The sequence below is a fragment of the Chiloscyllium plagiosum genome, unplaced genomic scaffold (genome assembly GCF_037043375.1).
Source record: "Chiloscyllium plagiosum isolate Xiang-an unplaced genomic scaffold, Cpla_swu_hap1 HiC_scaffold_16, whole genome shotgun sequence".
Taxonomy (NCBI): domain Eukaryota; kingdom Metazoa; phylum Chordata; class Chondrichthyes; order Orectolobiformes; family Hemiscylliidae; genus Chiloscyllium; species Chiloscyllium plagiosum.
In genome coordinates this window covers 43,057,246-43,079,147 of record NW_028270154.1, presented here as the reverse complement: position 1 = coordinate 43,079,147, position 21,902 = coordinate 43,057,246, and the positions used below count along the sequence as shown (strand labels likewise).

The 21,902-nt window shown below is 39.9% G+C and overlaps 1 protein-coding gene across 4 annotated transcripts in view; it reads right to left on the bottom strand.

Annotated features, from left to right (window-relative positions):
- Positions 1–21,902, bottom strand: part of LOC122556644 (CCR4-NOT transcription complex subunit 6) — an 87,394-nt gene that overhangs the window by 19,122 nt on the left and 46,370 nt on the right. For all 4 annotated transcript variants that reach the window (XM_043703610.2, XM_043703611.2, XM_043703612.2 and 1 more), the window contains exons 3-6: positions 20,904–21,090; positions 7,977–8,062; positions 3,496–3,600; positions 3,344–3,412 (exon numbers count right to left, since the gene is read on the bottom strand). In XM_043703610.2, coding sequence (XP_043559545.1) covers positions 3,344–3,412; positions 3,496–3,600; positions 7,977–8,062; positions 20,904–21,090 — 447 coding nt within the window. The remainder of the gene's footprint in view (positions 1–3,343; positions 3,413–3,495; positions 3,601–7,976; positions 8,063–20,903; positions 21,091–21,902) is intronic.

Genomic DNA, 21,902 nt, shown 5'->3' with positions numbered 1-21,902 from the left:
CAGCATCAAGCAAAACTGGAATAAATGGGTATCGCGGGCAAACTCTCCGCCGGTTTGAGTCACATAGGACATATAGGAAGATGGGTGTGGTTGCTAGAGGTCAGTCATCTCAGCTCCAGGACACCTCTTAAGGAGTTCCTCATGGTAGCATCCTCGGCCCAATCATCTTCAGATGATTCAATGACCTTCCCCTGCATGTTCAGTACCACGTGCAACTCAGTTTCTGAAGCATGTTCAAATGCAACAAGACATAGACAAAATCCAAGCTTGGGCAAACAAGTGGCAAGTAACATCCACACCACCACAAATGCCAGGTATTGATCATCTCTAATAAGAGACAATCTAACCAGGTGTCCCTTGACATTCAATGGGATCAAGATCACTGAATCCCCAAACAACATCACCTTTGGGTCTTCCATCGACCAGAAACTCATTGGACTCTCCATATTAACCAGTGGCTACAAGAGCAGGTCAAAGGCTAGGAATACTGACATGAGTAACTTACCTCCTGACTCCCCAAAGCCTGTACATCATATACAAGGCAGTCAGGTGTGATGAATACATTCCACTTGCCTTGATGCAGCTCAAATAACCCTAAGAAGCTTGATATCATCTAGGACGAAGCAGCCTGCTTGGTTGGCACCACATCCACAAGCATCCACATCCAAATAACAATGTTATGTTTGTTATCTACCAATCCAATGGGACAGTTGGTAAAATTAGGGAATTTTGAGAAATCACAAATATTGCATCCACCATTGCTGTAGTAACCATTTTACAACTGCAGCATAGAAGCTCTCAGGTCTATGGGCTTGTTAATTTTCAGTTCTGTTAACTTTTTAATAATAAATTACTTTAGCTTCTACCCTCTGATTAGCCCCTTGGTTCACCATTATTTCAGGTATGCGTTTTGTGTTTCTACTTACTGCTCATTATAGTTTCCCTTGTCGCAGCTTCTAAAAATGATCAAAGTTTGGTTTTGCAACCCTTTTTCCAAAAAGTTCTTGTAAGTTTTCTTACAATTTGCTTGTGTGCTCCTGATAATTTTGCACCCATACTATTTTAGCAATATAATAATAAAAATCCAATTTACCATAACTCTACAGTGTCGAGCTAATTCTGTATCCACACATTTAACACCCTTTGATCCACATACTTCAAGTTTGGTAATATGCTATTATGTGACCTGTGAAATTTCTGTCAAGTTTACAGTGTATACACATATTAGTTCTCTCCCAATTATGCTGAAGCTCATTGCCAAACATGTACATTTCAGATTGCTCCTTTTGAGAAGCAAAGAGGGTAGATGAGGAAGGCATGACTGCCAATAGAAGAGATTAAAGCTTTTGGGGTGTGTGCACACGTGCATGTGTCTCAATGCACATGCAAGAGATCAGAACTGGAGGAATGCTGACATCACCAGGACTCAAGGCGAGGGGAGATTATAGGGGTATGGCTGTAGAAAACCAAGGCCATGGAGTATTTGAAAACAAGGATGAAAATGTTAAGATTAAGGAACTGTTTAAAATGTGATTGGCGCAATGAATTGAGCGGAGATACACTAATGTCACCTGATGGATTGTTGATCTTAGATTCATCTAGGCTTTCTTTTCATGTGTCATTTTAAATCCAATTTCGTTAGCTATTGAGGAGCTGAAACTTTTGTTCTACTTCCTTAACTCTAAGAATGCATTTAATGCGTACTTGGTATCCTTCCCTCTTTGAGGCATACCATTGCTCATTCATCTTCTAGCCTACCAATTTTGATTTCTAAGTGACCAGCGCCAGATTCTTTTTAAACTCACTGGAAGTAATCCCTTTCCAGTTTTCAAATTTGATTGCTCCTCGTCCATAACAATTCTTAAAGATACAATGTTGAAAACTGTTCAACAACATTTTCCAACTGAAAAATGCTCCACTTTGCCTACCTCATTTTTTCAGAATTATATCCAATGCCATGGTCTTCATTAGATTAAAAACAATAATTGAAAAAGTTTTTCTGCAATCACTGCAGAAATTCCTCATCTTTTGTTTTTACACTTTTTTTCAGTTTACGCATTTTAATCGAGACCCCTCCCATTATGGCAATTTTTGTTTTTACAGTATCTTAAAAATATGTTTGCAGTTTGCTCCTTCATCTTATTCTCTCTATTGGTGGTCAGTCATGGTGAAACAGCTTAACACAAAGCAATAGGTTCCTGTTTATAGAAAAACAATTTACATACTGTAATTATCCCTACTGTTTTGACCTCAGCTGCTTTTATTATGGGGCAAATCAGATCCCAGATTGAAATTTGGCTCGATAGATCATAGGTTTGTTTTTCGCATTTTTAACAAGATGGTTTACACAGAAACACAAATGTGCAAAACCGCAAGATTTGGGTTTAACTCAAAAAAAAACAGGAAATGTATTATGCAAAAGAAGCGAAGATAAAGTAGCATAAAACGAACTTCTTACATATAACACCAACTTAAAGATGTCGAATTACAATGTAAAATACAATTTTATTCATTCCAAAAGCACTCCTTTACAGTACTCACACCAGAAAGAATTCCCTCCTCTTTCATATCTGTAAGGCTCAAATTCAACTGTACCTTCAATTCTCCATCTTGAGAATCTGCTAGCCACTTCCAAGAACCTTCATATAAATGAGCTAAATGTTCTCACTTCAAAAGAACCTCTTCAAGGTCTTAACCAAAAAAAAAGTGATTAAAAACTTTTAAACTAAACTCCTCACACTGAGGTAACCTTCTGAACAGTCCTAAACAATTTCCCTTGCCAAAGATTTGGCAATTGCCCAAACTAAAAAGCTTTCCCTCCCAGCTATGGGTGTTTCAATGTATCAACAAAAAAAAGAGAAAAAAAAACCTGTTTACTAAACTGAAAACGTAATGCAAAACCTAACACACAAAATAGTTTATACTGCTCACTGATAAAACCCTCCAAAGTCAACAATTTCTCATTAGTCTCACTCACACTGCTTTTTTTTTAAAAAAAGATACATTTCCATAGATGTACTTACAAGTTAATAATGAAACCGTTTCAACACAGAAAACGTGCAAATAATAAAGATTTAAAAGCCAAAATCAAATATATAATATATATTATTAAATTACACACCTTGTATCACAGTACAATGCACAAGCTTTGATGAACAGTACAACTAATTCACCTAATTAAATTTAACCAGTCAAATTAGGTAATGTAACTACAAAATTCATGTTCGCACATTTTCATACTTTGGACCATATGCTTAACATCTGAAAGTTTGAATTTCATTGGATTAATGGTTAATCTCAATTTAATACTCAACACAGGTTGAAAAAATAAAATTAATTTCACCTGAGGGATGTGCCCGTTCTGGTTCTTGTAAAACAATCCATGACCTTGGTGGAGGCTGTTCTGGCTGAACTATTGAAGATCAAATTATATATTAATTTGATAAAACTTGCATCTTAAAAAATTTGAAATAAAATATGGTTTTATTTACTTACTTCTTTTTGAAGTACCTGCCAAATTATCAAGCAAGTAATTCAGTAACCTACGAGTTCCATCTGGTTCCTGATAGAGACTAAGAATTTCTTGCGCCAAAGGATTTCCTACAAATCATATGGAAGCTTATCAGCCAAACTGGTCTACAAATCTATAATATTGTTATCTATCAATGGAACCAATATTAAGCTATTTTGGTAACTTTAAAAAAAACATTTAATTAATCAATTAATGCATTCTCTTCCCTAATCAAACGCAACCTTTACTACTGAAAACAATTAAATAAAAACCCAAGTCAAAATTCATGATTTGAGTTCAGGAAAAGACAACTAGTTTCATTTCAAGAACTACATCCATGAACAGAAGTCATCTGGGCATGAGAAGCATCCTCAAAATTATTTTTATTTTCATGAAGGCATTCTACCATCAATTTAAAGCTCAAGCTACTGGAGCTGCATTGCATTTTATCAAGATGTCACAGGTCAATCCGACCGTTTTAATTTGGTATCACAAGTAGCACTGCAAGGCCTAAAACATCAGCTAAATATCAGGTTTTTGCTTTGGTTGTTTTGGTGTCTTGATCAAAGTACATCCAGTGAAAGGCTGAATCCACAGCATGTAACAGCACTGGAAAATATAATTTATCAAAGGGGTTCTCCACTAGTTTCTTGAAAAGACTTCAAAAGAGTCCACCATAAAAACTCAAGCAATGTGTTAAATCAAAACACCATGGTATAGATGGAATCAAGCTATTAATTTGTATGCTTTTAAGTTTCTCAAAACTTCTTTTGTTGGCAATAACTGTCTTTTGAGACAATCTTCTGCTAAAATAGTTCTGTATTACAATTTGCTTTTCTCACCGGTCTGGTGTAACTACCCATTAACAAGTATCTCAAGTAACTGTTTCGTCCACTAAAATCATTCTTATTTAATGCAAACAGTACGGAGGCAATGTTTAACAATGAAGCTGATTGGTTCTCAGCTAACTGAGCAGGTTGGAACTAGAATTAGGCTACAGAGACACAGTGAGGGAAAGAGTGTAGTTGTCTTCCCCAAAAGAATCTGCTGTTCTTTGCAGTTTAATGCCTCAGTTTAAACTTAAAGCAAAGCAGTCACATTTCCTGTTGCAGTTACAGTGAACTATGGCTTTTGAATGAATAAATCAGAAGCATTTTTCAAGCAAATTAGTCACACTGTATTTCTTACCAACCAGTGGAAGGGAAAGAAAACTGAACACCAAGGTTGTGGCTAGCCGAAAAATCACCCACCTGAATCAGGAATTGACTTTGCAGTTTTTCCTTTGTCCACCAATAATTTCTTTCATAGAGTGTACGTGCCTCTGCATACACATGTTTGTGCTTAAATAGTTGCTCAGTACAAAAACCTGAGGGCCCGGTTTTCTTTTAGATATAAAAGTGGATAAATGAGGTTATCCACTTTGGTAGCAAAAACAAATTATCTGAATGGCTATAAATTGTGAGAGGTGAATGTGCCACAAGACTCGAGGATCACCAATCTCTGAAGGGAAGCATACAGGTGGCAAAGAAGGTAAAATAGTTTGTTGGCTTTACTGGTGACAGTACATGCTGCAACATCTTGCTGCAATTATACAGGGACCTGGAATGTGCACAGTTCTGGTCTCCCTCTGAGGAAGGATGTTCTTGTTATAGATGGAGTACAGCAAAAGCTTTACCACATTGATTCCTGGGATGGTGTGGTTGGCATACGTAGAAAGGTTAAATAGATTAGGATTATTCTTCTGAACTCCAGTGAGTAAGAGTGGGGTAAAAAATGTACCATTCGAAACAGGTCTAGATGAGGTAGATGCAGGAAGGATGCTCCTGATGGCAAGGGAGTCCAGAACCTGGGGTCACAGTGTAAGGATACGCGGTAAACCATTTAGGACTGAGATGAGGAGCTATTTCTTCAACTAGAGAGAGTGGTACACCTGTAGAATTCGCTACCACAGCATGCAGTTGAGGGCAAACAATTTTATGAATTCACAAAGTTGAATATAATACTTGGGGGTAAAAGGGATCAAAGGGATTTGGGGAAAAAGCAGGAAGAGGCTTGTGAAATGGATGGACAGAATGAATGAAGGATCAAATGGCCAACTCTTATTTTCTAATGTTTCTAATCAACCAAAAGTTAGGAAAATTGGGGTACTGTGTGTACCTTGGAATGGCTACATTAACAGCAGGATGTAGTGTATGCTGTGCTACCCTAGAGAAGGCAATGGCTACTGGTACTATCACTAGGGTATTCATCCAGAGACCCAGGTAACGTTCTGGGAACCAGGGTTCAAATCCTACCATGGCTAATGGTGGAATAGGAATTTAATTAAAAAAATCAGAATCTGATCAAGAAACCGTTGCCAATTGTCAGACAAATCCATCTGGCTCATTAACATTCTTTAGGGAAGGACACTGCTGTCCTTAGGGAGAGTTCGGGGGCTAGCAGGGAAGATGGCTGATGGCAGGAGGAGAAGGGAGCATGTCTGAGAGGAAGCGGGGAAGAAAGCATGTGAGTAAATTAGCAACAGGGGGTAAGAGGGGCACAAGCAAACACATGGAGGGGTAACAGGTGCATGAGTGAATAAGGGGGAAAGGGGGCACATGCATGTGAATGGGTGGGTGGGGAAGATTCACAAATTGGGGTGGAAGAAAGGATGTTGAGGGTACCACAAAGACTAAAGGCAGTCAAAAAGAATACATTAGCATAAAATAAACTGAAGATTGAGGGGGATGGCATCACACCAAAACAAGATAGCTTGTCTATTTAGAGCAAAAATCAGAAGCAAGTGGTAGATGCGATTCTAAAAATCAGGAGGAGGAAATAGCTGGAATTTTGTAACACAAAAACATGTGCTATCAAGAAAACGAAGTTCCTAAGATTCCATGTGATCTACTTTAAGTATGCATCAGAACTGTGGACAAGACAGACAGGCTGGAGGCCTTTGAAATGTGGATACCAAAATGTGTGATAATATGCAAATGATTATTAAATTGGAAAGGGCTCAAAAAGATTTATCAGGATGTTGCGGAGACTGGAGTGTTTGAATTTGAGGGAGATGCTGGTACTTTTTTCAGTGGAGCATGCAAGGTTGAGTGATAACTTTATTAGGGGTTTATAAAATCATGAGGGACACAGATAAGGTGAATAGCAAAGGCCTTTCCCTATGGTGGGGGAGTTCAAAACCACGGGGCATATTTTTAAGGTGAGAGGAGAAAGTTTACTGGTAACTCATTCAAACAGAGGGTAGTACATCCGTGGAATGAACTGCCAAAAGTGGTAGATGCAGGTCATTTAAAGCATTTAAAAGATATTCCGTTAGATACATTAATAAGAAAGGCATGAAGGGTTATGGGGCAAACGCATGCAAGTGGTACTATATAGTTTGGGAGACTTGGTCAGCATGGACAAGTTATATCAAACGATCCATTTCTGTGCCATATGACTATTTACAATAGAAATGAAGAGAGGCTTGAAACCAGCAAAATCCGACAAAATCAAATAAAAAAGCACCATCCAGTAAAGAAACATATCAACACTTTAGCCATAGAAGGCAACAAAAAGATGGGTGGTGCATGATAAGTCAAGGGAGCTCTTCACTGGTTGCAGCAAGACCTAACACGAAAGACGGTGGCTGCAGATGTTGAAAGCCTATCATCACAATCTAAGGACATTGCTAGAAGGTGGTGTCTTAGGCATAACCACATTCTGCAATTTCGTGAAATGAACCTCCCTCTTTTAATTTAAAATTAGGGGCATTCATTTTGAATCTGTATCCAACACCATTTTCAACGTCTCAAATACCAGATACCCAGCAAAACCTTGCATGGCTATTAATTGGCAAACAATGTTAGTGCTACACCAGCACCAGATAATGACCAATTCTAACAATAAATTCTTCTTCCTGCCATCTTACATCATTTCTTTAACGTCACAACATCCCTCCCTAAACTAACTATGGATATACGTACAACACATGGATTTTGGATTATTACTACCTTCTCAAGGGCACCTAAGAATGGGCAATAAATGTTGGCCTTGACACAAGGCTTACATTCACTGGATAAGAATTTTCTTTTTTAAAAAACCTCACATCAGCATTATTTGGTCATCCTTCGAATCCACAGAACTCATGAGCACGTTAGAAATCCAACAATAAATTTTACATGAAGTTGCACTGCTCACTAGGCTGTTTCAATCCAGTTGCTTTTATTATGGGGTAACTGTAACTCTGCCTTCTAAAACTTAACAGCTGTTGACTTATTCAACATGACAATTTCATTGAAATGCAAGTGACCAAATGGCAACTACTGCATTTTCCAGCACAAAGGATCAATAAGATCCAGAGTGGCAGAAGGTGAAATGAAATAAATCAGGGGAAAATGTTTTCTAGATTTAACAAGGTAATTATAAATAATTTTCAATAAGAATAAAAAAAAAATCAACACATGGATCATACAATTCCACTTACCTTTCAAACCCAGGGTTTGTAACTGAAACAATTTTCCAAGCTCAAATGGTAGAACCCGTAGCAGGTTATTGTTCAAAAGCAGTTCCCTGAAAGATAAAGAACATTTTTTAAACATGCATAACCTAAAGCTTGAGGGGTTACAATACTATTTTTATTCTTTAAAAGAAAATCAGAATAGATTTAGAAAATTTTCACATAACGGAAGTCAAGAAAAATAACGCTGTTAGTGTGGAATTGTGCAGAACAACAACTGCAAAACATTATACATATGCTTAACACTAAAGGGGAGTGAGTAAACATATACAGTTATGAATGTGCAAATCAGTCAATAAGTGCAGAGAACTTGCCCAATCTGTGATCTGCTCTTTACTCCATACAAACGGCAAATGAGTTGCTTGCTATTTTAAAATAACTTACTAGGCTTTCACTGTAATTATCCATGAAACTCCAGCAGAAAGTTAGGGCTGGTAATCATCAAAAGAATACTTGTCTTTAATGTGTCAATTGTTAGTGTATTGCCAAATTAAACTCATTGGCCCAGAAAGGCAACAGGTAACACTGTTCTCACCTCATTCCTGAATACACTTTCAAATTTTCATTTTTTAAAAAAATTCCTTTCCACATCAACCATCCTTACACTTTCTCTGCACTTCCTCTGGCTAATTCATCCTCTCAATCCTTAAATCGAATAATTAAGGGACTACTGGCCATCAACCTCCACACAATGCTTTCAGCTCACAGACTGAAATTGTAACAGCAAATGTCAAATGGTACATGTGCTTCACACCAGCAAGATTTTGCCTGTTGTCTCAGTATACACAATCATCTGTATTCATGGGAAATAGCAAGCCAGACAACAGCTAATCACAACTGCTATTCACCAAAATTAGTTAACCTATTACTGCCTCAATCAACCCACACACAAGGCAAACAAGTCTGAACAGCTAAGTTGATTCAAGTTTTGCATAAAAGATTTGTAGCTCAGGTAACAATTGCCATAGTTGTGGGTATGTTCGCTAAGCTGAGAAGTTGATTTGCAGATGTTTTGTCCTGTCTAGGTGACACCTTACAGTGCTTTGTAGCCTTCTGTGAAGCACTGCTGTCCTCTCTCTCCTAGGATTTATTTGGTTCTGCTCCTGCTGCTTCCAGTTGTTCGGTGTAGTGGCTGGTATATTGGCTCTAGGTCTACCGTTTCTTGGCGAAGTCTGTGGACGAGTGCTATGCTTCAACGAAAAATCTGAACCTGCAACCGGAAGCAGCAGGATCGGAACAAAATAAGTTCCAGGACAGTACAGCAGTGCTTCACAGGAAGCTCCAAAGCACCGAAGAGATCACCTAGACAGGCGATGAAACTTCTGCAAATCTACTTCCCAGCTCGGCGAACAGATCCACAATTGTGGCAGCTAAGTTGACTAAACGAAAAATAAATTCCACATCAAAAATCTATCTTTTAAAAATCTAAATTTTTAAATTTAGAGTGGTTTTGTAGAGTTCCTTCTCTAAAGCTAAGATTCTGATCTATTTTCTCACTAAAGTGGCATCTTAAAGTGTCAGCATTTCATTGCATTGTTACACTTTCAGATGACAGTGAGTTTAAATATTTCACTGCTGCTATGTCCAGTTCAATTTTCCGAATATCAATTATCTGAATATCAGATTATCCGAAGGTGATCTCGAGGCCCCGACAGAAACACTGCATCAAAAATGTGTTTCCAACACAAATCACATCTTTTATTTACAGTGATTAGAAGTGCACGCAGTCCTGCCGAGAACACAGGCACAGTCTCTAAATGACTGACCTTCTGCCTTCTCTCTCTCCCCCCACACTTTGCCTGGCATTCTACACATGCTTGAACCCTAAATCCCCCTTCCCCAGATAATCTCTCCAACATTGTCCTGTACAGAGCAAAGGTGGAACGTGTCAAAAAGTTGCAGTAAAAAGGTGCGTGTGGTGTGCGCGCGCGCACACTATTTGGAAATTCCCCCCCCAAAAGTCAGCAGCAACAGCAGCCTTGTTGCTGGTGTCCAGTCCAGCTGCCCTGGAGAAGGGGCAGGGCGGACAGGGGATACAGTGTTGGATGGGGTTGGGGGACAGACTGGGAGCAGACAGGGGGGGGCAGGGAGCAGAGAGAGAGAGTGGGTGGGGGGCGGTGTTGGATGGGGTTAGAGGTGCGACAGGACGGCGTTGGGGGGCAGGCTGAGAGCGGACAGGAGGTGGGCGGGGAGATGGTGTTTGGGAGGGGACGCGGGCAGGGGCTCGGGCCAGTGTGCGGTGTGCTGCTGCCTAATCTGAACAGGGACAGACTTTATAGAAACCTCTGAGCCCCAGAGTAAAGGCATTGAATCAATTAACCGAATAATCAATTATCCGAACATAATAATGCATGCCCGTCTTGTTCTGATAAGGGAATTAACAATTCAAAAAAGCAGAAATTCTCTCAAAATATTTTTCTTACAAAACAATGAGATTTTCATTTATATTTCTTTTCTTAAAACAAAAGCTGTCTAATCAAATTCTGCTTGCTCTTTGTATAACGCTGACGAGAAGTAAAACCATGCATGAGAGGAACTGAATAGCTGTAAAACGAAACATATTATTCTGAAGCACAACAGGTGAACCCTAAAGGCTATGGCTGTCAAGCATAAATTCATGAAGACCAATTAAGAGAGTGCGGTTCAATAAATAATAAACAAGCTCGTACACACTAGTGAAATGGCCATCAGCAAACATACAAAAATAAAAAGAATTAGCAGCATAACAATAGACATTTACAGAAGTCCAATAGTGCTGTTTGAAAATAAGTTGATGTACTAAAATAACACAAAGTAATTTAGCCAAATAAATCTGTTGTGTCTCCCTTCATCATCGCCCAGATTTTCTTCCAAATGCAAATTGTTGGCTGCTACTAGTGTAGTTAATACTTGGAGTATTCTTTGATTAAATGTGTTTATATTTATATGGAGCCTTCAACAATGTAACATAACATATGGCGTTTTACTAAGTGCGAACAAATTTGACACAAATCCACAAAAAGGATATATAGGATAGATTACCAAAAAAGTGTTGATGAGATATTAAATATTAGGAGACCCTTAACTGAGGCAAGAGGGGTAAAGAGACGCAAAGTTTTAGGGAAGGAATTAAACAAAATGATCAATTAAAAAACAATCAAAAATCAAGAATGTTCAAGAGCCCACACCGATCACTTATTGTCAACTCTACTTTCCTGAATTATCCCTGGTGCTGAAGTTGTTAGGGAAGGGCAAGGATGAAATCATGGAAAATTTTGGAAACAAAAAGAGATCAAGAATGTTAAAGCCATAAGGTTGCTGGATCAACAAGCAATGAAGTGTGCACAGGTTGAGCTAAAAGAGGGACAGATGCATCTTGGATGAAGCATGGTTCCTGACCAAGACCAGTCCTGAACTTCTTTTTAATCATTTTATACACTTCTGGGTTGTGTTTCACTGCATATGGAATCCACCCATCTATAGACGTGTCCAGTTATGGGGCTTACAGTCCCGTTTAAAAGAATGGATGGCAACTTAGTTGATTCTTCAAATTCGAATCAAAAGTTCTAGAGTCTGCCAAGATCACTTGTTTATTTGCAAGTGAACTTGATTTAAGATTTCACTACACATGCTACTTCTCAAATAGAGCAACTGTGAAGAACTCAACACCAAGAAACATCCACCTTTACTAAAATGTTAACCACAACATTCACTGGGTTAGAACTTCGACAGAGAAACAGACTGCAAAATATCCAAAATGTGCAAATTTGCCCAACGACAGTGTGATCTTCAACAGGAGGTAACATGGTGAATCACAGGAAGATTCTTGGACACTGATATATCATGGTGGATAAGATCTACACTATTAAGTTATGGAATGTTGACTTGATTATGCTGAAGCTTAATGCAGCACACTGCCTTAAAATGGAACTCATGTCTGAGCATAGCAGAGATGATGATGCAGCAGAACTGTTGGGATTATTTAAAAGAATCTGGACTTTATCCTTGCAATTTAAAAAGTTGAAAAAAAATCAGGTCAGGAAACATTCATGGATTGAAGAGACAGTAGATTGTACTTCTGGATTTTTCCTATTCTTAAGATATAATAAGGAGGTATTCAAAGTTTGTGAGATGATTTGTAGCTCGGGTGCTCGTTGTTGTGGTTCTGTTCGTCGAGCTGGGAATTTGTGTTGCAGACGTTTCGTCCCCCGTCTAGGTGACATCCTCAGTGCTTCGGACCCTCCTGTGAAGCGCTTCTGTGATGTTTCCTCCGGCATTTATAGTGATTTGTATCTGCCGCTTCTGGTTGTCAGTTCCAGCTGTCCGCTGCAGTAGCCGGTATATTTGGTCCAGGTTGATGTGCTTCTTGATTGAATCAGTGGATGAGTGCCATGCCTCAAGGAATTCCCTGGCTGTTCTCTGTTTGGCTTGTCCTATAATAGTAGTGTTGTCCCAGTCGAATTCATGTTGCTTGTCATCCGCGTGTGTGGCTACTAAGGATAGCTGGTCATGTCGTTTCGTGGCTAGTTGGTGTTCATGGATGCGGATCGTTAGCTGTCTTCCTGTTTGTCCTATGTAGTGTTTTGTGCAGTCCTTGCATGGGATTTCGTACACTACATTGGTTTTGCTCAGGCTGGGTATCGGGTCCTTCGTCCTGGTGAGTTGTTCTCTGAGAGTGGCTGTTGGTTTGTGTGCTGTTATGAGTCCCAGTGGTCGCAGTAGTCTGGCTGTCAGTTCAGAAATGTTTTTGATGTATGGTAGTGTGGCTAGTCCTTTGGGTTGTGGCATGTCCTCATTCCGTTGTCTTTGCCTTAGGCATCTGTTGATGAAATTGTGGGGGTATCCGTTTTTGGCGAATACATTGTATAGATGTTCTTCTTCCTCTTTTTGCAGTTCTGGTGTACTGCAGTGTGTTGTGGCCCTTTTGAACAGTGTCTTTTGTGCAACTTCTTTTGTGTGTGTTGGGGTGGTTGCTTTCGTAGTTTAGGACTCGGTCTGTGTGTGTGGCTTTCCTGTATACCTTTGTGGTGAATTCTCCGTTCGGTGTTGTCTGTACCATCACGTGTAGGAATGAGGGTCGGTTGTCCTTTTCTTCCTCTCTAGTGAATCGGATTCCTGTTAGTGTGGCGTTGATGATCCGGTGTGTTTTCTCTATTTCTGTGTTTTTAATGATTACAAAAGTATCATCTACATATCTGACCCAGAGTTTGGTTTGAATTTGCGATAAGATTGTTTGTTCTAACCTTTGCATTACCGCTTCTGCTATGAGTCCAGAGATGGGTGAGCCCATGGGGTTGCCGTTGATTTGTTCATATATTTGGTTGTTGAATGTGAAGTGTGTTATGAGGCACGGGTCCAGTAGTTTGAGTATGCAGTCTTTGTTGATAGGTTCCCCGTCTTGTTGTCTGTTCTGTATGTCCAGCAGGTTGGCTATTGTTTCTCTGGCTAGGGTTTTGTCGATAGAGGTGAACAGTGCCGTTACATCGAATGAGACCATAGTTTCTTCCTTGTCTATGTGTATATTTCTGATGTCCAAGAATTCCTGTGTTGACTGTATAGAGTGTCTGGATCCACTGATCAGGTGTTTCAGTTTCTGCTGTAGTTCTTTAGCCAGTTTGTTGTGTGGTGTCCCTGGTAGTGATACTATGGGTCTGAGTGAGATGTCTGGTTTGTGCACTTTAGGTAGTCCACAGAATCTGGGGGTGTTGTTGCTTTCAGGTTTCATTCTCTGTAGGTCAAACCTGGTTATGTCCGTTTTTTTGTAGGTTCCTCAGTGTGTCATTTATCCTATTGGTGAGCTGTGGGGTGGGGTCAAACTCCCTCTGTTGGTATCTGCAAGTAGTTGTTGCGCTTTTTGGATGTACTCTGCTTTGTCCAGGATGACCGTCATTCTGCCTTTGTCTGCTGGTAGTATGATTATGTTCTTATCGTTTCTTAGTGCTTTTGTAATCATTAAATACACAGAAATAGAGAACACACACCGGATCATCAACGCCACTCTCACAGGAATCCGATTCACTAGAGAGGAAGAAAAGGACAACCAACTCCCATTCCTACACGTGATGGTACAGACAACACCGAACGGAGAATTCACCACAAGAGGTATACAGGAAAGCCACACACACAGACCGAGTCCTAAACTACGAAAGTAACCACCCCAACACACACAAAAGAAGTTGCACAAAAGACACTGTTCAAAAGGGCCACAACACACTGCAGTACACCAGAACTGCAAAAAGAGGAAGAAGAACACCTATACAAGGTATTCGCCAAAAACGGATACCCCCACAATTTCATCAACAGATGCCTAAGGCAAAGACAACGGAATGAGGACATGCCACAACCCAAAGGACTAGCCACACTACCATACATCAAAAACATTTCTGAACTGACAGCCAGACTACTGCGACCACTGGGACTCATAACAGCACACAAACCAACAGCCACTCTCAGAGAACAACTCACCAGGACGAAGGACCCGATACCCAGCCTGAGCAAAACCAATGTAGTGTACGAAATCCCATGCAAGGACTGCACAAAACACTACATAGGACAAACAGGAAGACAGCTAACGATCCGCATCCATGAACACCAACTAGCCACGAAACGACATGACCAGCTATCCTTAGTAGCCACACACGCGGATGACAAGCAACATGAATTCGACTGGGACAACACTACTATTATAGGACAAGCCAAACAGAGAACAGCCAGGGAATTCCTTGAGGCATGGCACCCATCCACTGATTCAATCAACAAGCACATCAACCTGGACCCAATATACCGGCCACTGCAGCAGACAGCTGGAACTGACAACCAGAAGCGGCAGATACAAATCACTATAAATGCCGGAGGAAACATCACAGAAGCGCTTCACAGGAGGCTCCCAAGCACTGAGGATGTCACCTAGACAGGGGACGAAACGTCTGCAACACAAATTCCCAGCTCAGCGAACAGAACCACAACAATAAGGTGGTATACTTGGAAAAAAAAATGAAGAGGGGAAAAAGCACAAATAGATTCATCTGGAGTTCTCTACCCCAAAGAGAGATTACTTAAACAGGAGCTAGATAGATTTTTGAAATATTAAAGATTGAGGGTTGAGGAGCTGGTTGAAAAAAAAAGGAGTCCTGAGACAGATCAGCCATGATGTTACAGAATGGTGGGTCAGGCTTGAGGGGCTGAAGGGACTACTCCAACTCCTTATGTTCCACCCTGTAAATTGCCAAATACAATACAGGACTTGACAAAATGATAGAAGTGAATCTACCATAAAGCAAAAGGAGCCACACTCCACCCAAACAACAAGTGGGAATACGTAAATGGAATAGGTAAATATCGAAGTGCAACATGAAAAATTGCTAGTATTTTAGTTCAACAGGTGGGCATCCCATCCTAACAGTGCACATAATGAGGCAGTAAATATTGTGAAATTAGTTTAAATATTTATCCAAGAAACATACAAACTGACAAAAAAAGGAAGATCTTAAATGGATTGTGCAGTGCTTCCTGTCCTCAATCCTGTACCTTCCTATCTTAGCATTATTTATCTTGAGGTAGCGTATTGTAACATTTTCAATAAAACAAGGAAAATAAAAGGAATAAGCAAGAGCTTCCAACCTAAAGCCACTACTGAAAAAAAACCAATTCCAATGTGATTAGTATTAAACTCACATAAAGCTCAATTCTAAAATACATCGTCTAAAAATGACAGGGCTTTATTTTAGCCGAAAATGTGTTGCTGGAAAAGCGCAGCAGGTCAGGCAGCATCCAAGGAGTAGGAGAATCGACGTTTCGGGCATGAGCCCTTCAGGAGTTCTTCTTCGGGCTCATGCCCGAAACGTTGATTCTCCTACTCCTTGGATGCTGCCTGACCTGCGGCGCTTTTCCTGCAACACATTTTCGGCTCTGATCTCCAGCATCTGCAGTCCTCACTTCCTCCTCGAGGGCTTTATTTTACCCCATCTCATTGATAATAATTAAAAGTCATAGTTAGATGCAAGACAATCATCATTAGACTTGAAGGTAAAAATATTAATCAATTTGTACAGATTGAAATGTGAAGCATGTGACAAATTTCATAATGTATTTATAATGTTCAGTTCTACTTTCCAACAAATCAATACTTCAACCCATTCACTGTTTTAATTAAAACCTAAATCCTCCTAGCAAATCGGAAACAAATGGAAAATTGATGTTTAAAATCTGGTCAAAAAAAAAAGAGCAACTTGCAGTAATTATACAAGTCTGAACATATATTGCAGGTTGTTTTAGGAATATTTGACAAGTTATTAACCGTGCTTCCAGTTTGCACATGACACTAAGGCTGATCTAGAACTGAAGTTATATCCTTCAGTGCCAAACAAAAGTTAAGCCACACAAAAATCAAGTGCAGGTTTTAGGCATTTTAGCATCTTTATCAGTCAAACCAAAGCTAAACACCACATAAATTCCTTTCCTATAAAAGGGCAAATCGGAAATATTATTACATCTTTCACAATTTTAGGACGTCCGAAAAAACCTCTCAGTGGCTACACTTGGAGAATTTAATTGTTTCCTACATAACAGCCAACCAATTTCCACACACAACAATGTAACATTGACCAGATAAATGTTCATAATAATGTTCAAGGTTAAATACTGACCAGGGCACAGGAGAGGAAAATTGTACTACTTTTCAGAATATTTCCACAGGATCTTTCATTCTTAAAGAAGAATGGCTCTCCGTTTAGTAGTTCATTCAAAACAACATAATTGCTTCAGTACTACACGGAAGTATTAGCTTTGGTTCTTAAGCTTGAACCAGACCTCAGCACACAATCCTTCTGACTGTGGTGGAACATGCTGTCTATTTCTTCAGATATCTTGCACTGCATTTTCACTCTTACATTGTGTCTGTATGAATTTTCCATAATAATTCACTAACCCAAGGAAAGACCTAAGCTCCAGTACAGATGTGGGAGCTGGGGTTCCTTTGATCACCCTCATTTTCTTCCAACAGCATAGCCTGTCGGCTCTGTAACCCAAAGTAGGTCACTTGGGATGCCTGGAACATACATTTTGCCTTTCTAAGGCATACACCAGCCTGGGAGAAACATTTTAGCATAATATCAAAAGTTCTCTTTATTGCGCCCCTTTAATTACTAAGTCATCCAGATAAATTGCAAATTGGGGTAGCCTTTTAATAATGTTATCCATGGTCCACTGGAAAAAGGGGCAGGCTGATGATACCCAAATCGCAGTCTTGTATATCGATATAAACCCTTATGGGTATTAATTATAGCGAACATCTGGGACTCCGCATCCAACTGCAATTGCAGATAGGCAAGGTCATGTTCAGCTTCATAAAGGATCGCACCCTCCCCTGCCAATTTTGCATATATGCCTCTATGTGAGGGATCAGGTATTTATCCAGTTGCAAGAAGCAGTTTACCGTTTGTGTGAAATCCCCATAAAAGTGAACTGAGAGGTCAGGCTTCACAACTGGTATGACTGGTGCTGCCCATTCTGCAAACTGCACTGGTTTGATGATTCCTTTGCTCTCCAGCCGACTGATTTCTGCCTTTACCTTTGCCCACAAGGCAAATGGTACCAGGCGGGCCTTGCAAAATCTTGGAATTGCTTCCGGGTCAACGTGTAAAGTGGTTTTGGCCCCATTCGTAGTCCCAAGCCCTTCCTGAAAAACTCCTGGGTATTTCATTAGGACTTCACTGAGGCAGCCGTTTTTCTAATTGAAAAATGTTCAGCCGATCCAGGTGAATCTCTCTCAACCATCCAAGTGAATCTTTCTCAACCAATTGCACCCCAATAAGTTTGGGCCCTAGCCTTTTACTGCCTGTGGTAACTGCACCAACTGTTTTCATAGGAGACTGGAACCGAAGTCATACCCTTAATAGGCAACGGTTCTGCAGTGTATGTTCTCAGTCTGGCAGAGGTCCTGCGCAAACTTCAGGGTTGGAGTCTCAAGTAAACCTGGTTACAGACTGATTCTGCAAACACATACAGCTACTGCTGATATCAGCCTCCTCCGGAACTGGATAACCATTTAACCAAACATTTATTTTAAATCAGTTCCAATTTGGATGTCACTAAGCAATTTAATTGTTCCAACCCACATGTAGGGGGCCGCCCCAGGGTGTGCACTCTCCCGGGTACTGGCCTACGAGCTTTCTTACTAAATTCTTGGTTGTCTTGAGTCTGCATATAGGTAGCAACTACAATGGCTTGTCGGCCCAGATCCTGATCCCTTTTTGCACTCCTGATTTCCTTCTTCAGTTAACTCCTGTAATCCTTGTATTGCTCCAGGGATTCCCTTGATCCCAGCTGCCTGTATCTGAGCCACACATCCTTCTTTTTACTGGTCAAAGCCTCAACATCTCGTCATCCAGGGTTTCCTATTCTTGCCAACCTTGCCCTTCATCCTCACAGGAACATATAGACCTTGAACTCTAGCTATCCCACTTTTAAAGGCCTCCCGCTTACCAGAGGTCCGTTTATCTGCAAACTACTCCAATCAACCCTTTCTAGCTCCTGTCTAATTCCATCAAACTTCACCTTGCCCCAATTTAGAACTTGACCCTGCGGACCAGTTTTGTCCCTCTCCATAACTATTTTAAAATAGAACTCTGGTCATTGGTCCCAAAGTGCTCCCTCACGGTCACCTCCGTCACCTGCCCTGTCCTATTTTTCAACAACAGGTCCAGTTTTGCCCCTTCCTGAGTAGGAGCCTCCATATACTGCTTGAGGAAACTTTCCTGAACACACTTAAATACCACGACATCTAGGCCCTTAATGCTCTGGCAGTCCCAATCTATGTTAGGAAAATTAAACTATGACAACCTTATTGCTCCTGCAAGTCTCACCAATCTCCCTGCATATTTGTTTCTCTAATTCCAGTTGAGTAATTGGTGGCCTATAGTGCAACCCCATAACGTCACCACCCCCTTCTTATTTCTTAGCTCCAGCCACAAAGCCTCACTGATGATCCTTCAGTTATTTCATCTGACTACTGCCACAAATAACTCCCCCTCCCACCACCTCTGTCCTGCCTAAAGCACCTGTACCCTGGAACATTAAGCTGCCAGTCTTGTCCCTCCCTTAGCCATATTTCTCTAATGGTTATAATATCCCCATCCCACATACATATCCTCACCATGCATTCACTGGCCTTACCGGTCAGCCCTCTTGCATTGAAATAAATGCAATTTAATGAAACAGGCATTCCTTGCTGCCTGTTGTGTTCCAGTCTAACTAGTCTCTTCACCTCACTATTTCTGATTACTATATTTCCTTCCAGCCTTGCACGTGCCTCCCTGCTGTTGAGGTCCCAACGCCCCTGTGAATCTAGTTTAATCCCTCCCTGGCAGCACGAACAAACCTGGTCAACCAGGGTTTTCCTGATTGATTACGGTTGTTAACCTGACCAACGACCTAGTGGGCAATGAGGTTAACCAGGTTCCAATCAGTACATTTACCTTCCAAGTACCACAATCTCAGACAAAGAACCTCATCAACTATGTGAACCTGGGAAACCTTTACTTTTAAATCTCAGACAGACACAAAAAAAGCTTAATCATGTAAAAGTTCAAATATCATAATACACAAGAGGCCCATTGAGAGTGTTTAAAAGATTTATTTAGCCCCATACCTTGTTCTTTTCCCAATGCTCTGTATATTTTCCCTTCCAAGTATATATGTTCAATTTTCTGTTGAAAGTCTATTGAATCTGATTCAATCTTCCCTTTCAAGGGCTGCATTCCATATCATATGCATTGTCTGTGTAAACATTTCCTTGTGGCACTTTTGATTCTTTTGCTAAACACTAAATAGTTGTCCTCAAGTAATTTCAGTTACTTGGGATCAAATATTTCTCCTTATAGACTATAAATCTTCTCTTACTCTTAAGGCGAACAACTTAAACCCCTCTACTCCATATACATAATTGAGTTCAGCAATCCTGGTACCAAATGCTTAAAAAAAAACTTTTCTCTGTCCACTCTAAAGCTTAAAAAAAGCGTGCAGCCCAAAATTAATAATAATACTCAAGCTAAAGGCCAACCAATGTTTTATAAAAGGGTTTAGCACTCCATCACTATTCACAGAATTATACGTCTGGACACCCTTCTCAATTTGCACTACCACCTTCAGTTCTCAAATACCACATCACCATTAAAATGTTGCCAATTTGCTTACATTGCCTCTCAGCTTTCTACCAAAATACATCACTTCATTCTTAATGGCAATAACCATTTCCTTAAATCAGTCTACAACTGACTGATTGATTTTTACTTCTTATCAGTCTGGTAGAAAAGTCTCGATTCTGTCCTGTAGTTAGCAATGAATTAATTCTTTGAATAAAGAAAATTTCCTTTATTTTTATGAATATGGTGCAAGCAGACCAAACACAAAAATTCTGAAAATGTCACTTTTTCTTCCATATTCTTGCCTCATAAATGCTCTCTTACCAACAGAATTTTAAAGAAGCATTTATTTTTAAACTACTTCAGCATTTCGCCATCCATATTAAGGATGTAAGCAACAGTCTCCAATTAGCTGCAAAGGCATACTTTCAACCAACTGGATGCCATTACACTGAAGTTAGATCTATTGCACAGAATTGCCAAGGTCAAAACTTTCACATTTCAAAGATTAACTTCAAGCAGCTTAAGCACTACAAATTAATAATTAATAGGCCAATGAGTTATCAAAACAAAATAGCTGACAGCAATGCTCAACAGGCAATAGTTACCCTCAAGACAAATGAATGGAATGTGCTGAAATTCAACATACAGCACAGTAAAATAATTCACATTTCTGCAGGACAAAAATTCTATATTTTGTAAAGAGTTTATAAACACAATCTTTGAAATATAATAAATCACAAATATAAATATTTCCTTCAGTTAAAGAATTTACCTGAGTGATACCATGTTTCCAAGTTCAGATGGTAAACTCCGTATCTTGTTGCACGATAGGTCTAAATAAACCAGATTATGCAGTTTGGCAATATCAGGAGGAATACGTGAAAGGGAGTTGTCACCAAGATGCAATGCAGTCAAGTGTGTCAATGACCATAATGACGAACTCAAACTTCTAACTCTCCCTACACAACAGATAAAAGAAGAAAAAGTTACAAATTCCTTCCATTGTGTCTCAATTCTCTTCAGATAAACAGGCAATGAGTAGACTTAATTTATACATGTACACTAACATTCATAACGTAGCCATTTACCACGCTCCCACTGTACGCATCTGAACTTAAGATTACAAGATCACCATCTAAACAAAGATAGTAAAATATGCATAACACTAAATCATCTTGTCTAGGTGACATATTAACAGTTACGGGTAAGAAAGGCAAGGATACTGAGGGGGAAAAATAGGGTGTTTGAAAATCACGATAGGCTGGAGCTTGCTGCCCACCATGGTGGTGAAAGCTGACACTGATTTCAAGAGGAAATGAGAGGCAAGGATAGAAAGAGAAAATGGGTCCAACTGGACTGTTGCTTGGGCAGTTGGCATAGATTCAAATGAACCATCCAGCAACTTTCTGTCCCAGATGTAAACCCTAACCTGAGAAAGGAACAGACAAAATTAGGCAGTCCCACACTTTGTGGCTCTAGTTTTACAAAAAGCCAACTGAGGTTGAGCAGTCAAAAGCATTATAACCCACAACTGAGTAGTGTCCACTAGCAAGTAGTAAAAGTGCTTAACCATCTTGATGGACAATGTCAGCACCTCAGCCATGAAGCTGCACTTCTTAGCAGTAACTTGTTCTTTCACGATCAGTTTCAGTTCCATACAGAGCAGTTAACTCCAGATCTCATTACAGCCTTGGTCCAAATATGACCAAAAAAGGCTGAATTCCAGAGAAGAAGGAAGACTATCCCTGGAGATCAAGCAGTATAGGGTAGA